This window comes from Notothenia rossii, assembly GCF_949606895.1.
Source record: "Notothenia rossii genome assembly, chromosome: 8".
Classification (NCBI taxonomy): Eukaryota; Metazoa; Chordata; class Actinopteri; order Perciformes; family Nototheniidae; genus Notothenia; species Notothenia rossii.
Window position 1 is genome coordinate 76,062,588 of NC_136906.1, and position 19,083 is coordinate 76,081,670.

At 40.4% G+C, this 19,083-nt stretch overlaps 1 protein-coding gene across 1 annotated transcript in view; it reads left to right on the forward strand.

Moving 5' to 3' along the window:
* The window catches only part of tbc1d32 (TBC1 domain family, member 32), a 64,696-nt gene that overhangs the window by 21,517 nt on the left and 24,096 nt on the right, over positions 1-19,083 (forward strand). The window contains exons 12-14 of the mRNA XM_079645321.1: positions 2,513-2,596; positions 15,847-15,916; positions 18,604-18,719. Of these exons, the coding sequence (XP_079501447.1) occupies positions 2,513-2,596; positions 15,847-15,916; positions 18,604-18,719 (270 nt within the window). The remainder of the gene's footprint in view (positions 1-2,512; positions 2,597-15,846; positions 15,917-18,603; positions 18,720-19,083) is intronic.

Below are 19,083 nucleotides of genomic sequence, written 5' to 3' on the forward strand. Positions count from 1 at the left end.
CACTACGGCGCTCATTTAGGGCTTTTCACTAAAAGACCATGATCAAGATTTATTATCCTTTAAGCTTCCCTCCGCTTCATAAGTGCTATTTTATTTGGCACGCCATTAACCACATAGCACAGACCATTCAACATTCTAAGAAACATTCAATGAAGTAAATTGTAGCATTTATGGTCTAAATGAACCTTCTTCCCACGCAATTTAGTGAACATGTACTTATGTTGCGCTCCGCGTATGAAGGCGCTGTGATTACTGCTTGTCTCTGACAGGCTTTGACACAGCTGCAAGATGGAAATGATTACGTTTACTATCTCTTTATCAAAACGCTCATGATTAGAACTGTTTGCAACTTCAATACCTCACTATCTTGTCAGCGAATCGATTGCTTAATTGCTCTCCCTCACCAGCATGTCAATGAGATCCATTCACTGGTGCTCGGAGTCACTGGGTTGAATTGTTTGGATTGTGCATTCATTGCTGTTTTGCCTGTGAAGCAATTGCATGAAGATGTACCATGTATAATAATATAAATAACGAAGGATCGATGTGGTGCTTAAGCTAACATGAATCCGAGTTAAAGGTGGGGTAGGTAATTCTCTTCAGAAACACTTTCAGTTATATTCCATGGAATGCTCTTAACATCCCGATAGAAATGAATATATGAAATGCTTTGACAATAAATACATTAAAAAAAGTCATCTGTGGAAGCCGTAGCGCTGTAAAAATCACGACCAATCATCTGAGCCGGCCCGGCTAAAGTAACTGGATGGCCTACCTGCCTGTCAGCCTTCCATCTGTGCACAAACTTATCTCGTGCCCTCATTGGTCATGTGCGCGTTCGTTTGTGTTGGAGGAGGGGCTCTGCAACGAAGTCTGAAGGAAGGGGCAGATTTTTTTCTGCTGTGTACTTTCAAATTCTAGCGCACTCGAGCTGGTTTCTCCGTTCTTACCTACCCCACCTTTTAATGTATATTTCTTTTTTTCATTTCGACAACAAGCTCATTCTATCGTCAAAGAAAAGTCCATTTCAAGTAAAGCACCAGATAGGATTGCATATATTAAGCTTTATTTAATGTTAAAGTTTGTCCAGAGGGCCGCTCAAGGTACAGGCTTAGTAGGAAGTGGCTCTCCAATGGTTGTTAACCAGTAGATACACATGCAAAATACAACTTTAACACATTCAATGCAGTACTTCAAGTAGACCAGAAGTGGTGCTCTTACTTAACACGTGAGCAATTTAAAATGTAGCACTTATTGTGGGGCTTTTGTGCTAGATTGCATGAATATACGCCAGGTGTAGCTAATGTTTACATTCGATCCTGTAAAAATGTAATAAATGATTCATAGAGATTTCAACATTACTGTTCAAATAGTGTTATTGTGTAAGAACGATTGTGTAAAACACATCATACATTATTAATGCCACTCAATTCACATATGTATTAATATAACAGTGAAACAAAGAGTAGTACTTTTGAACGGCTTCTCTCGATGTTCTGTGCCTTGCATTGCTTGGCAGGAAATAATTGGATCAGGAGGACAGTGAACAAATTCAGCTAAATTAAAATAACTCAAAATGCAACAATTATTTTTTAATGACATATTTATAATGCATACACAACAGAATAGAATACAGTTAACTATAATACATACATTTAAAATCATCTAATAAGACAATAAAACGAAAATAAATGTAGAAACATATCAATGTATAGGATATAGTTAACTGATGAACTGATTATTATTTCTTACACACATTCTCAACAACTAACCTCAGTGTTGTGTTGTCTACCTCACCCATTCTATCTTTTCCAAAATGCAACTATTTAGGAAAGCTAGTGGTGCAACAGCTGCCACTGCAAAGAGTCACCTTTTCTGTGCGGTTCTACTGAACTTAATACATTTGATAAACTCATTCAAGCAAACATTAAAGTTATAACCAGTTCAGAATGTCTAAGAAAATATATGAAGCTCCCGTGGGTTCTTGTAAAGTTGTATTATCTTTATTACTTTTACAAGATAACAAGTTTTCTTTCGAGTCCCACAGTCAGACCTCCAGAGACAGTGGGTGGTTTCCGAGCACAGCAGTGATATGACACTAAAAGCTGTCGGGGTTTACTCAGGGACAGTCAGGGGCAGTGAAGCTGCAAATAGATCCGAGTGGATGCACATTTCACTACAAAGTGTAGCGGTGGTGTTATTGTCAACGTGTTTTTGCAGCTGAACCATGATCTTCTGTTCAGACACGTCTCTGCACTAGATTTAGACGTGCTTCATCCGACTAGTGACTCTTTCGGCCTTCCTTTTATTCCACTGGCTTAGTTACTTTAAACACGCATACTGTATTATTCACGGGAAATCTGTCTTTCCACTTCAATTCAACATGGCTGCTTAGTACGGTGCTGTATGTACCAGGAAGTCATGCACACTCATGCATCATTTAGATTTATAAATAGCATTTGAATTCAAGGTTTATTATATATATATATGTGTGTGTGCTGTTTCTTCCCAGGGCTGGCTGACCTTCTGGAGAAGGTTGTGGCTCATCTATCCAGCTCTGCCTCCGAGTGCGTCTTCTCTCCGGCGCAGTACAAAGGTCAGTGCAGAAGACCAACACTTTTCTTCCTGACAATTTAGTCCAACAAAAACAACAAAACAAAGGGTCCCTGAAGAGGGGGAGGCTGTGGCTCAGTGGATAGTGTGCTGGACTTCGAATCAGGGGATAGCAAGTTCGAGTCCCACTGCAGTCAGCATGTCGTTGCTTTGGATAAGAGCGTCTAACAAATGATATGTAATGTAATGTAAAAGAGAGCCAGGATCCTCGCATAAACAGACTCATGTTTTCGTCTCTGTTCCTGTTACTTACTCTCTGGGTTATGAACATGACATTCAGATATGACTTGGATAAATGTGTCTCGGGCAGTGTTGGGCAAGTTACTTCCAAAATGTAATATATTACATATAACTTATTACTCTCTTTAGAAAGTAATAAGTTACATTACAATATTACTGTCTCTGAAATGTAATGAGTTACACTACTTTAGTTACTTTTTAGTTACTTTCACAAAAATAACCGCAAAAGAATAGCTAGGTATTTTAAATGCTAAAATGTAGTTTAGTGCAGCTCATTATGCATCCAGTGAAGGGCAATGTGGTATATTATAACAACTGTGTAGGCCCTTAAGGCTACTAACAACTTGTATTACACGGCTTAGTTGAATACTCCATTCTGATTGTAAATTCTTAACATGTGACACGTTGTTAATACAGCAGTACAAACCGCTGTCAAGGACTATAATGAAGGTTAACATATTGTAAATCAAGGCAAATATTATTTAAACCATGCTCATGGTTTGAAATGGCAAACATTGAAAGGCAAAAGTATTATTAAAACCATGTAGCCTTGTACATCATCACCTTGGTCCCATCATATACGCTGGGAAGATAATATTTACTGCTCTTGAAAACTGGTATCACATCATTATGTGAGGTTGACTTTGTGACCTGGAGAACATTTCAGCTGCAACATCAGCTCGTTGATAATAAGCTTGGGATATGAGATATTTTTGTAGCGATTCGTGGTGAAGGCATCTGTGCTATTGTATGCATTATTTTTGACCCAACATTTCTACAGGCATGTCAGAATATGGTACTATTTTCACATGAATATTCTAGCCATTGTCTATTTGTATACCACAAGCTGCAAAATGACCGCCTTACCCCACTGTACAGGCGGGTAGTTGTTTAAATATACCTGGCACCTGCGGGCCGCAGAGGGGCGGCGTAGTTTCGGGCGACGAAGACTCGGGGCAGGCGAGTCAGGCGGGAGTAAGCTAGTGTCCACAACGGAGGGTAACGTGATGTCCGCATCTGACCTGTTGCTACTGTCTGCATTACATGCAGTGTTGCTGGCGTTTAGTGATGGTTGCTTTAACCATTTTCGTATAAATGATTATCCACAGATCAGATGTGTGTCACTGCTGTGGAAGCACTTTGGAAATGATGCACGCGCAGCGGAGCAGGTCACGCGCACCTGACACAATTTGTTGCTTGTATTTTTCGCTACGTTCTCTTTTTTGAATGGTTGCATAACGTTCAACTTCCCCGAAGATCTCGACGCGAAGCCTGAAGGGTAAACACCAGGTTTACTAATCTACCCGCACAATTTGTCCGGTGTCGGAATGTCTCGTTATGTTAGTACATTCTTAAAAAACAAAACACCATTTAATTTCGGGTTAAAATCTGTTGTAACTGCGTTACTGAGCATTGTAACGGGTAATATATTACCCACATTTCATTAGTAATGCGTTACATTACTTCGTTACAGCAAAAAGTAATATATTACTGTAACTCCGTTACTTTTGTAACGCGTTACACCCAACACTGGTCTCGGGTGACACAGCTCTTCGATGTTGTGTGAAAGTCGGGGCAGTCCCTGTAGGCTGGCAGCGGGGGAAACAAACGGAGACATTTCTCCTCATTTCTAGAGCAGAGTTTTACCCCAGGTGAAACTGTGTTACGTTCCCCAACTCAAACGATGAGTGGTTTCAGTGGGTTGGTGTGTTTGGTAGCCGGCGGGCTAAACAACCTGATCAGACTGATGGCAGCTCCAAAGAAAAGCTGCTAATTAGTGAACACCCAAATAAAAAAAATGCTAACTGAAGTGCTAATTGCATATTTCCCAGCCTACATTTTTTAATCCTAAAGATTTTGATAACGTCATTCCCTTAACCCTGAAAACTATTTGTACAAGTTGCAATAAAAACAACAAAAGTAGTTTTTTCCTGTATTACTTTAATACTAACAGGATACATGGAATTAGTCCTGCATGTGTAATCAAAATGTAACATGCAATCTCCCCCTGTAGGTTAAATAATCACACATTAACAAATACAGTACTGTAGCTTTAAATACATAAACATGGCAAAAATGGAAATCACATTTGAATTGAATCTACAGTTCCACAGTACTGTTCAAATACCGTTGTGATGTCTGTGCCATCGTCTGGCACCGATTAGTATTATTATTATAATGATGATTCTGCCGCTGCTTTAAGCACTGGAGGGGATGCACTGGAGTGCAGAGATCAGACAGAGAGTCAAGTACAATGCATTTATGGAGAGCGAAAAGGCAAAGAGGTTTACAGCAGCACAAACTACAGTGAGGCGCAGAAGGCAGAAGTAGGAGAACACTTTGATGACTGCCGATTAAATGTAGATTAAATAAGCAAATTGGTGTCATCAGGGTCAGCTGCCTCTCCCTGACACAGACACTGGGAAATTAATAGATATGTTGATTCTGTACTTAGATACACTTTGTCCATAGCACACAATGGTCATATAATCATTTTTAACAGTATGCTTATTTTATTAGAGTAATATCAAAAGTTACTTGTCATGCTGGATGTCAATTATTTAATATTGCATTTTAACTGAAGGGGAAATATGCCAGCCATGCAAGAATGCCAGAAAGCATTTACATTCCTAATCTATTCTGATCTCGTCCCGGGCAGAACAAGGGCATTCAAATCCCTACTAGAAGGAAAGTGTGCGTGAAAAACTGAAATAACATTATGCGTTTTTTTTTATAAAAATGCTAAACAGTCCATTTTTGATTGGGCGGCTAAAGGAGGAAGAAGCTTGATGATGAAAGCTCAGCCGTCCTCACATCTCCTGATTGTAATTGGCAATCATACGATTTAATGCATAGTCTGCTCCTGCTCAATGCTCATGCAAAGTCTTCTGTCATCTGGCCCGGTACAGTTACGCTTTTACAACTCATAAAATGGCCTAAAGGACACAGAGTCAGGGGCGCCGTAAGGGGGTGAAAAGTTAGGACGATTCTAAGGGCCCGTGACTGACAGGGGCTCAAACTATTTTAGAACATTAAGAAAAACATTTTTAAGTAACCAATGTGATATCTCTTCATGGGGCCCAAAATCCCTGGCGGCGCCCCTGCACAGATTTGTGTCAAATTGATGTTGGTACTGACCAACAGCTGTTTTTCTGTTCACATCCCATACTAGTCCAATAGAATGTTTTTAACAAAATGTCTGAAATAGGTTTTATTCTAATTGATTTGTAATATATAAACACTTCAGTATATGTGTTTACAAATTAGCTTTGTGATGTCCTACTTCGTTTTATTTGACCATGACTTATATGACCAGATTGATAAAAAAATACGACAACATTAACGTAATTTCCTTTATGTTGTACAGTTTCTTTAAAAACCACCCGCCTTAAATACAAGATTTTTGGAGTAAGAGTTGGGAGATTTCACAACAAAGGCTATGATAGGTTTATTTATTGTTTGTTTTAGTGCTTTACATAAGACAACAGATTTAAGGACAGGGAGTAAAATACATGGATCACAGAAGATGTCACAAGAACAAGGGGAGATTTGAAGCAAGAGCAAAAAAGTTTTAAGCTGTGAGTTACAGCAGACTTCAATATTTCTGGAAGTTTGCTCCAATATGAATTACAGCATGAAACAATAACACGTTATGATCAGTCAGAGATTCTTCTGCATCGTTAGAGACAGTGGTGTCTACGGTATTCCTTCAAAATGTCTGGTTGCATTTGGACATTGAGGAAAAGGTTGCATTTCATTGGAGAAGACTGATTCCTGGAAATATTGGGATTTCAAAATGAGTCTGATTTGTCAGGTGTATGTTTTGCTGGATATCTACCTTCTTATTGTATCAGGATTCAAACGGATCCCTAAAAAGTCTTGAAAAGCATTTAAATAAAAAATAAAAATAAATAATAATAATTCATTGCATTTATTTTTGTGCTTTTACAAGTGCTCAAAGCCCTGTACATATTACACATCTGAGACATGTAATACATTACTACCGTGGACAATACCCACAGGAGCATTTTGGGGTGAAGTGTCTAAAAAATAGGACCTTTTTATTGAAATTACTTAATTGTTCCAACATAAAAAAAAAAACTCTCAAACATGAAAAGTATTTTTTCTGACATTTAAATTATAAATAAATAAATATTGATATCAATCTATATTTTAAATATATTTAATAAGTGAATGACTCGCATTACCGTCTTCCAGAACCTACCACAGTCATATTTTGTTTGCAGCCTATATTTTTCGATATCTTTGAGTATAGTTTCATACTTTTATCTCTAAAACAAATTAAATGTATTTAGGAAAATGTTTTAATGTATAATGTTGTTTCATTTTATTGCAAAGCTGGTCTTTCCAAATGACGAATAGGAAGAAAATATCTTGAATGTCTTTGAATCTGATCTGCCTTTTTAAGTATGCAAGTATTCAGACAAAAGTCCCTGAGACCCTGAAGAGGGCCTGTAATGTTTCTGAAAGGCTTTCTAAATAATGAATAACCGTGAACAAAAAAGGGTACGCTTAATGTCTTCAATAGGCTTGTATTTATTATTCTCCAATGAAGGATGAAATATTTGTCTTTTATCAGTGTGAGACGTGTGTCCTCTGGGGCCACGCTGATGAAGAAGCTTCATTTGAGTGTTTGATGATTTATTTATCAGTTCACTCACACACTTCAAAGTTGTTGATCCTTCCTCCTTATGACAATTTTTCTTTTAAATACTTAATTTGTAGACATCAGTCACATTCATATTACTACCATCAAGGTAGGTCCAGTAAGATTGATGTCCTTTTTAACACAGCAGGGTCCATATATTGTGAGCAATGTACGAATTATTAAATAATCAGGCATAAATATAAAATACAATTGTGTTAAAGTCCCATGTCATGCTTTTCTGGTTATCACCCGTCCCCCTGTGTGTTATGAAGGTCTTTCTGCATGTAAACGGTCTGCAGAGTCAAAACTCTCAAAGTACACCCTGTAGCGAGTAAAACTCTAACACAGAAAATACCTCCCCAAAACGCCTCGTTGGAGATACGTCACTGTCCAAACCAAATGGACCAATCCGTGGAGCCGTTACGTTACGTCCGCGGTGCCGTTACGTTAAGCCCCCGCTGATTGGTCCAAATTGACCAATCCACGGACTTCCTCACACACACACTCAGTGCAGGCAGCTCTGCTGATCTCTCCTCCCTGGCTGCAGGCTGATAACAGATAGTTGGGATCGCGGCGAAATTCTCTCTGCAGACCCATTCTCACAGCGTTTATCAACCTTTCTCTTACTCAATATCAAGCCACACTTATTGTTTTGACTTCGTCTGTGACTTTGTGTGTGCTCAGGATGAGTTTGGCTGTGTTTCGCTGTGTATCGCTAAACAAGGAAACCACACCTCCACGGAGCTCAGCGCGATTCACAACGTGACAGGGAGGGTGGGGGCTGGAGCTATTGGAGCTACAACGAGCCGTTAAAGGCAGAGAGTGAAATTCAGTGAATACACGTAGTTTACAGAGATGCTGTTTGAGAAACCAAAGTGATTTTGGAAAATTGCACAATATAAATCTATTCTAGTAAATTAACAACAATGGAATTATGATCAGTGGAAATGGCCATGAAATGGGACCTTTTAATTTAAACTCATTGAGAACTAAAGTGGAGCCAGCAGAACAATTAAAAAAGGACGCAAGTTAAGAGTTTTGTATCTAAATTAAAACTAAATAATATTGTTTCTGTTTGATGAAGCCTCCTCATTATTTCTTCAACCTGTCATACACAGAAAATAAAGATTTGGGTAATAAGCAACTGGTTTTGAAGCTACTTTAACAAATCCATTCGGCTACTTTCTGTATTTACTTTTTTGGTGACTAATCTAGTTAGTTACCGTGTTGTGTGTTTGTGTGTTTCTAGGTATGTAAATAGTTATATTTAAATGTTGACAGGTATTTTAATGTAATGTTGCGTGTGTCTTTCAAACTCTGTAATACATGAGATGCATAGAAAAATATCGTATTGTGTTTTTTATTGCTTGTTTCCATTCTCATAATCTATGTATGTAAATCCCTAGCCTCTGACATATACCTAATTTGCTTACAACATCTAAGCGGTTCTTTTTGGACGGACACGGTACATCGTGGCAGAAAAGTCAGTACTGTTGCATAACAGCTGTTGGATAAAACACCCTGAAACAGTGGTGCACTCAAACCAAGAGTCAGTTATGAAATTGCCTTGTTAGTCTGAATGCATCTCTTCAATGCTTTAAAAACAAAAGTGTTTGTTGTGTAATTTCTATTTCAGACTCACACATGCTGCTTTTCCATTTCCCCCTATAATGTTCCTTTCCGAGGAGATCAGGCAGCTGTCGTGTGTGTGTGTGTGTGTGTGTGTGTGTGTGTGTGTGTGTGTGTGTGTGTGTGTGTGTGTGTGTGTGTGTGTGTGTGTGTGTGTGTGTGTGTGTGTGTGTGTGTGTGTGTGTGTGTGTGTGTGTGTGTGTGTGTGTGTGTGTGTGTGTGTGTGTGTGTGTGTGTGTGTGTGTGTGGGGAGTGGGTGGTAGGCCCCTCTTGAGAGCTTGATTGACGTTGAATACAGTCTCATCCACTTTGCCCTACTTGAGTGCTCCCATTGTATGGAGAGAGCGGACTCATTTGGCCAGCATTAACCTCTGTCAGTTCGCTGTTCTGAGCTGTATCTCCTCAGCCTTCATGGCTGAGAGAGAGAGAGAGAGAGAGAGAGAGAGAGAGAGAGAGAGAGAGAGAGAGAGAGAGAGAGAGAGAGAGAGAGAGAGAGAGAGAGAGAGAGAGAGAGAGAGAGAGAGAGAGAGAGAGAGAGAGAGAGAGAGAGAGAGAGAGAGAGAGAGAGAGAGAGAGAGAGAGAGAGAGAGAGAGAGAGAAACTTGCATTCAATTTAATTATAATGATTTCATTACAAGATGTACAAAACATTTTAAAGACCCTAACCCTATTGTGTTTTTCGGGGTTTCTCTCATGGACTCCTTTGTTTACTTCCCGAACATATTGACATCAATATGTAACTCTCACGCTTCTACTGGCTAGCGCTCCAACACATTGTGGGTGTTTCTCAATGTCGAGGAGGCTTGCTTGGTAGCACATGTCCCTCTCAGTCAGGTCCTTCAGAAGCGATGCAAGAATCCTTCTTAGCCTCGGAAAACGAAGAACAGGCTAACAGGTGTGCGTCATATGCGAGGCCCCGCCTTAAATGGAGCGCGATTTCCGCCAAAGATTTGGAAATTGGTCCATGCGCAAAGCATTGTGGGGATTTTAAGACCGCAGAGTCTACACACGTGCAGCCTCGAAATTTCCCGCAACGAAGTACGCTGGCCTCGGTAGAATTCCAAGTATGCTGGACATTGGAACAGTCCTTCGGCGGCACTCGATGACGTAGCATCCTTGAAATAGTGGCTCTGGAGCAGCTTTCCTCGACATTGAGAAACACCCTGTATGTGATAGGCTAAGGGGCGGGACATTTCAAAGCGGTTGACCAATCACAGCAGAGCCGGCCAGTTTACCAATCAAAGCACTCTCTTATACTGGTTTCCTCCGTACGAGACAAATAAAGAACTTTTTCAACATTAAAGCATTAAAACACGTCACTGTAGAGCAGGGGTTGCCAACACGTCGATCGCGAGCTACCAGTAGCTCGCGGAGGTTTTCCGAGTAGCTCACCAGAGGGCGCTAAAGTGCAGTTGACATGTTGAGACATATTTATTTATGTAGTATATTTTGAGAGTAAGAAAGATAGAGAAAAAGAGATGTAAGATGCAGTCATGACAACTGAGGAAGGTCCGTCAAAGAAGAAATCTAAAATATACTACTTTCATGACGAGTGGGAACATGAATTTTTATTTACGAGCATCAAAGACAAGTGTGTGTGTTTAATTTGTGGCTCGAGTGTTGCGGTGGGGAAGAAGGGAAATGTCGAGCGGCACTTCACAAAACTTCACGAAAACTTTTCAAAGGAGTATCCCGCCGGCAGTTGCCTTCGCGTTGAGAAGGTACAACAATTAAAAGCTACGCTACAAAGGCAGCAGTCATTGTTCACGAAGCCTGCCAAGAAAGCTAGCCTAGCTACAGAAGCATCGTTCCGAGTCGCTCAGTATTTGGCAAAGAACAAAAAAGCTTTCACTGATGGCGGTGTTCTTAAGGGAGCGATGTCTGTTATGGCAGAGACTTTGTTCAGAGACCACAAGAGCAAGTCGGAGATAATGTCTGCCATTGACGATGTGCAACTGGGAAACAACACTGTGGCGAGGAGAGTGTCGGCGCTGTCAGTGGATGCCATGGGACAGTTGGAGCGGGACATGGTCAGGTGCAAGTGGTTCTCCATACAGTGCGACGAGTCGGTGGATGCGAGCGACACAGCTCAGCTGTCTGTGTTCATCCGGATGGTGTTTGAGGATTTTACGGCGAAAGAGGAATTTCTGACACTGCTTCCACTCAAAACAACAACAAGAGGTGTGGACGTGTATAATTCTATTAAGAATTATTTCATAAATAAAGGCGTGCAAATGGAGAAGCTTGTATCCATAACAACTGATGGAGCCCCGGCTATGAGAGGTCGCCACAACGGTTTTATCGCAAATTGTAAGTCAGATCCATATTTCCCACGTTTCCTGAGTTACCATTGCATCATTCACCAAGAAGCACTTTGTGCCAAAGTTATGGACTTCAATCACGTCATGAAACCTGTGATAGAAATAATAAACTCTATCCGAGCGAAGGCAAAGCAACACAGGAGCTTCAAAGTTTTTCTTGAGGAACTGTCAGCTGAATATGGAGATCTCCTTCTCCATGCTGAGGTGAGGTGGTTGAGTAGAGGGAAAATCCTACAGCGCTTCCTCTCCTTGCTGAATGAGGTAAAGCTCTTCATGGAAGAGAGGGGGGAGGACACCTCCATCTTATCTGATGCTGGTTGGGTACTTGACCTGGCCTTTTTGACTGATCTGACAGGAAAATTAAACCAGCTTAACCTCCAGCTACAAGGCAATGGCAAAACAGTATGTGACATGATTAGTGCTGTAAAGGCCTTTAAAGCAAATCTGTGTCTATATCTCCAGCAAGTAAAGGGAAATAAATTGCATCATTTCCCCTCTGTTCAAAAAGTACTGCAGGAGAATAAAGCTGCTGCTGGCTTTCTTGACTTATCAAAGTACTGTGACTGCTTAACTAAGCTTGGGCAGGAATTTGAGGACAGGTTTCTTGACTTTAAACAGCTTGAGCCCTGTGCAAGTTTCCTTGCTAACCCATTCAACATCGTGGATGTTACTGACATGTCTGAGCAACTGGCCAGCCTTTTCAGTCTCAGTGCTTCAGAGTTGGAGCTGGAGATAATCAATCTCCAGAATGACATTCAGCTGAAAGCACATCAGATGGACAAAGATTTCTGGAAGCTATTGGACCCAGAGAAATTCAAAAACATTCAAACTGCTGCACTGAAACTGTCCTGCTTATTTGGGTCAACATATCGCTGTGAATCAGCATTCTCTGATATGAACTTTATCAAATCCAAATTCAGGACAAGACTTACTGATGAACACCTCAATGACTCAATCAGAGTGAATTTGTCAGGATACACACCCCAGTACAGTGCTCTGGTGGATGCTATGCAGTGCCAGGTGTCACATTAGCTGAGTCAGGAGAAAGACAACAATGCAGTGACAGACTGAATGTTTGAAGACATATGTTTGCTTGATGCAAGTTGAGAAAAGCACAAGCCATATTCCCCTTTTACATGTGAAACAAATTTGTGAAATGCTTGAAATAATTTAAATTATAGAGCTAGAAATGTTATTATTACAATTAGGAACTTTGCACTCTTATCTGTAAAACTGTTTACTGTAGTTATTGATGTTAAAGCAGAACTCAGTATTGCATGGTGATTATTTGTCTTTTTTTCTCTTCATGAGAAAGTCAAGTTTATTCATGTTAATGTTAATGTTTCTGCTCTTGAGTCACGAATGTGATATGTGCACTGAAATCTATATAAAATAACATGAGTAGCTCTTGGCCACTTTCTTTTTTCAAAAGTAGCTCCCGGTTAGAAAAAGGTTGGAGACCCCTGCTGTAGAGGCACACAATATAAATATGAACCGGGAAATTAGCATGATAGGGTCATCTAAATCATCTAAATAAAATTCAAGACTGCCTCAAGGACTTAAAAACGTGGATGACCTTACATTTTTTGATGTTAAACACGACCAAAACTGAAGTTATTGTACTTGGCCCGAAGAATCTACGAAACAAATTATCTAAAGATATACTAACTATGGATGGCATTAATTTGGCCTCCAGTGAGACTGTAAGGAATCTTGGTGTTATATTTGATCAGGATTTATCCTTTAACGCCCACATAAAATCAATTTCAAGGACCGCCTACTTCCATCTACGTAACATTGCAAAAATCAGGCATATCTTGCCTCAAAACGATGCAGAGAAACTAGTCCATGCATTTGTTACTTCAAGGCTGGATTATTGTAACTCCTTATTATCAGGGTGTACCAAGAAGTCAGTCAAGTCGCTTCAGCTGATTCAAAATGCTGCAGCTCGTGTACTAACCAGAGTTAGGAAAAGGGACCACATTACTCCTGTTCTGGCTGCCTTACACTGGCTCCCTATAGAACACAGGATAGAATTTAAAATTCTTCTTCTCGCCTACAAAGCCCTTAATGGGCAGGCGCCATCTTACCTTAAAGAACTCATTATACCCTATTGTCCTACTAGGGCATTGCGTTCCAAGAATGCAGGGTTGTTGGTTGTTCCTAGAGTCTCTAAAAGTACAATGGGAGCCAGAGCCTTTTCTTATCAAGCTCCACTTTTGTGGAATCAGCTTCCAGTTTGTGTTCGGACGGCAGACACCCTATCCGTTTTTAAGAGTGCGCTTAAGACTTTCCTTTTTGATAAAGCTTATAGTTAGGGCTGATTAGATTCAGCCCCTAGTTTTGCTGATATAGGCTTAGTTTGTCGGGGGACATCTTACTTCTTCCTTCTCTCTGTCTATACCTGTGTACTCTCATGTTCCGATTAACCCAGCTTCCCCAAATGTCTTTCTTTTTGGTGTCTATATACGCCGGGATCCGGAGTCATGGATGATCCTGCGGTCCTGTGTCATGGATTGCGAGTCCTGGATCTTGAGACGTGGCTGCGGTCCTGGATCATAAGTCCTGGATGGATATCCTCGTGGATTCATCTTCTTATTATACACACATGCATTTCAAAACATTTGGACTACCTATGTTGCAAATGTATTATCTTTTCAATTTACACACGGCATCTATTGCACGTCTGTCCGTCCTGGGAGAGGGATCCCTCCTCTGTTGCTCTCCCTGAGGTTTCTCCCATTTTTCCCTTTAAACTGTGGGGTTTTCTCTGGAAGTTTTTCCTTGTACGATGTGAGGGTCTAAGGACAGAGGGTGTCGTATTGTCATACTGATATTCTGTACAAACTGTGAAGTCCACTGAGACAAATGTAACATTTGTGATATTGGGCTATATAAATAAACATTGATTGATTGATTGATTGATAGGGTCCCTTTTAAAGAAGAGGACAGTTATATAAGAACATGTATAAAAGATATACGCATTTCCCAACCATATACTAATAAAGTTTGCACAGTGTTATCTCCTTTTAGTGCTCATCTAAAAGTTTTACAACTAATGTCAAAGAGAGTGTTAATGTGCAATCTTCCACCAGTCAGTCTTTGCAAAACAATCTAAATGGTTGTGATTAAAGTTATTACAAGCTGTAAAATAGACTGCTGGCATAATGCTGGAGAGACAGGAGGAGAGAGGAATGAGGAGGGAGGGAATACATACAACAGGAGAGCATTCATCTCCATTAGGCAGTAATTGCCATCAGCGAGAGGTTTTTGGAGATGTTAATATCTGAGGAGAGAAGAGGGAGAGAGAAAACACGGCACTACTTTCCTGGCACTACCTCATAATCACAGGCTATTTTCTACCAATTAATATCACATGTGATGGTCTGTACTGTAATTAATCAACATTTCTCAGCTTTGATTTTTTTTAAGGGAACAATGGAGAATTATCACTTCAACATGTAGATTACAGCGACTCCATTATCATTTCCCCTTTCATATTTCTGCACCATTAGTCTGTCAATTGGATTTGAACCTTTTTTCCCCGCCGCTGATTCTGCCTGGATAATTCTTCTTCTTTTAATTGTCGAAATCTTCTCATCATCCTTTCCGACAGACTGTCTGAAGCAGGGGATCCATTAGCTCATATGTAATAATATTTGTTTTCCCCCGAAGCCACGAATCAGGTGGAAACATCTTCCAAAACGAAATATCAGTCTTGCCGCAGTTATTGCTTCTTTCATCACTCTCTCCACACAATTACAACCGTAACTCCGAAAAACTAATATATTTTTATGATTCTTAATGGTGCTAAATAAGAGCCCATGAGAGCAGCTGGTGAAAGTGATAGCTCAAAAATCCATACAAAGCGGTTTCATGTGGATCTAAAGCTGCCCTGCTGCTGTAGTATCTCGCTCCACAGATAAAGTCCTGAGATAAAGAGCTTTCTCACAGGGCTCTATATTTCATGCTGTATTTTCTTCCTAAATTCCACCACACTCCTAACATCATAAGGACTCCGCTGCACTAAACCATCAAAACGCTGCTGTGAAATGACCCGTGTCCGACTGTTAGTGAAATTACTCCGAGTCACATTGTTGCCATGCTACCTCGCAAACATCACAATTAAATGGCAAACAGCCTCTGTACATCTGCCAGATATAAAATGACCTAGACTCATGCTTTCATCTGTCGTGCCCTAAAAACAGCAAGTCATGATACGTTGTCATGTTTTCCCCGTCTCCACGGTCGTACCGAGCTCCGTTAGAGATGTCTAGGGACTGTTTTCCGGCAGAAAAACCTCCAGTCATCCTCTCTGGGTATTTCTCTGCCAGGTAATAACCACCTCTCCTTTTTAATCACTTTGTTTTACAGCTGAGGAGAAGACTGTGCAGAGTGCTGTAGTATCATCTGTGGAGCAGCTGGGGATCAACACCTGTCTCAGGTATGTACCGTAAAGCGTTTTTCTATAGCTCATAAACCTGTATTTAATTAGACAGCCTTCTGACGGCAGCAACCTGGGACGAGAGGAGAAACCTGCCGTGTGAATCTCTTCGACAGTATCCACTCTAAGAAACCCATAAAGAGGCCCTGTTCTGCCTTTTTAGGGTTTTCCCTTTCCTGGAGTGTGTTAGGTTTGAGTGCATGTAAATGGTCTGAAAGGCTAAAATCCCTGTGTTCCCTCAAGAGCAGTGTTTCTCAAACTTTTTCATACCAAGGACCACTTAACCAATGAAAAAACACTCGCGGACCACCTAACTCCACAAATATCCCAAAACACATCGTTTTTCTAGAACAGATTACAAATCGCCTCAAAATGGTACAAACAAGGGGCAACATGTGTGACGAAGGTGTTGCGCTGGGCTATATCATGCAATCGAAAGTGAAACTTAAGCTCGCTCCATTGCGGAGATATTCCCGCGAGAGTGTGGAAAACTTTAATTAATTAATTAACTTAAAATGTGAAATGTTACCAATATACTCACAGACCACTAGGGAGCGATCACGGACCACCAGTGGTCCGCGGACCACTGTTTGAGAAGCTCTGCTCCAGAGGGAGTTTGTCTCTCACACACTCACCCACCTGAAACACCCTTATTGGTCTATTTTGTTTTCCGCAACATAGGGACATCACTATGTAACACTCGCCAACTATTTGCTAGCGCTTTAACACATTGTACGTGATAGGCTAAGGGGCGGGACATCTCTAAGCGCTTGACCAATCATAACAGATCTGGCCAGCTAACAAATCAGAGAAAGAAATAAAGCAATTTTTGAACATTAACACATGTAATATGTCACAGAAGAGGCACACATATGCAGCTGAAAATGAGCATAACAACTATATTTTACAGTTTTTTTTTTACCAACCTCAACCCTCAATCTGCTGTAGGTCATTTCAACATCGTTCATGCAATTCAGTTACTCTGTTAGAAAAATCTCACTCGTCACCGGCTTGGTCTTCAATATCAGGATACATGTATGTATTATCCTTGCGAGAATGGAAGTAGTCATCACACACAGAGCTGCGTGGGACAAATAGTTCCCAGAGTCGAGTCCTTGATATGCTTATATACAAGAGAGGGTGTTACAGTCAACACGATGGAAGAATACTGGTTCAAGCAATATTCTGACATTAGTTAAGATTAGCTAAGGCCTGCGTAAGCAATAAACATGACAGTCACATGTCTATGTGTCTAGGGGCTGTGCCATCATGCCAATCTTAGGAACATCATAACTTCAACACATTGTCTCATGAGTGTCATCCATGTACATCCGGCTACGTACACAGCTACTGTTATCATATGCTACTCTGATATAGAAGGAACATTCAGTATTTTCCTTTTCCTGAGGCTACAAGTGCACTCATGACGGCCCCACATCAAACATGAACTTATATCTAAATACCTCTAAAACTTCCACACCTCAATCATGAACTTGCCGCAAGCAACGTCACTATGAAATCAAAGCCTTTACTTCAACGTGCCGTGCAAGATTCAGTCTCCCGCCTATTTTTTCCATATCACACTGAGCTGGATCAATGAGAACATGTGTAAAGATGTTTTTAATATTACAACGTTTACTCCATTTATGCATCTGGCCTCAGGTTTTGTTGCCAATCCCTCAGAGAGAAAATATGTTGTTTTATTTGACTGCAACTGTGCAACAATGCTGAAAAACAGAGAAGGACATAAGGGTGAAGAAATAGAGAAATTCTCCAGACATGGTATTGAACTTGAGTGCAACAACAACAAACAAGTTCGCTCTTCAGTAGCCTTTGTTGGCTGTTTGAGGGCCCAGAGTGTACCCTCCAGACTCAGGACTTAAAACAACACCTGACCATAATTCTGTTTGAACACATCAGGAAAACATGCTGCCATACACAGAGGAACAGTTTGTATTCCCTTCTGCTCCTACAGTAGCATTACACCACCCACACCTACTGAATGTGTGTAATGCACCTCCTGCTGTGCATAATCTGATCTTTCTCCTCCCATGGGTGGGCCCTCTGACGTGCGTTATGTTCTGACATCGCTCCTATATGTTTCTTAATGACACCCGATGCTACATTACAGAGTTGATATACAAGTCTCAACATCCCTCCCAGCAGGTTCAGAAACACAGCTGTTTGCGTTTTCCTGTATCGTCAGTGTGTTAGCATTTGTCAACAGAGCAATGTGGCTTATAGGATTAAAAGCTGTTAGACATGAATTATAATGAATCCTCTCCTTAGAAGTGTCAGACTTGCGAAGTTTAATCTAAAGACATTGGACTTGTTGAATTCAATATTGATGAGTACTTCTATGTGTTTGCCTGAGGCCTCCGTTTTTGTCTCTTTGTTTATATATCTCCCATTGTGTTGCATGACTTTCCGTTGAGTACACGAAGGGGAGTTCATGAGTAAGATTTCATAGAAAAACAACTTATTGTTTTGGTTTTACAGTGAAACAAACAGGGTTTTGGTTGCAATGAGCAATAGCTAAGTGATTTTGTTTAATAGACACACAAATGCCTTCAGATTAAGCCCAAAGACCTTTGGCTGTGGTACTGTTATAATAGCTCAGACACATTTATAGAAGATGATTTGGTAGATCTAACATATAGAACATTATTTCTGTTTTTCTCTTACAGATACGGCAGCTACCTGAAGCTCCTGACAGAAGATGCTGTGAGCGACCTGCCGCTGCTGATGAGGAACATTAAGATCTTCTTGTCCACGCAGCGAGTAACAACTGCGTCAGAGCTCAGTATCCTTTACAAACGCCACATCGGCACATTTATAAAGTGTCGCTATAAACGTATTCACAACCCTTTTGCACACGTTCTTGTGCTACATCATTTGTTCTGTTACATTAGGATAGGATTTGTGTTCGAACATGATCATACCAATCCCACCATAACTAGAGATGTCCCGATCCGATCACGTGATCGGGGATCGGAGCAGATCACGTGATTTTCAAAAGATCGGAATCGGAGAAAAAAAATCGGGGATCGGGATTTCTTTTTTTTTTTAAATACTTTTTTTTAAATTTTGTATTCAATGTTACAAAACAAAAATGACCATGTTCAAGTCTTAAAGTCATCCTGAGGCCTTAGTTTTGGTTTCAATGA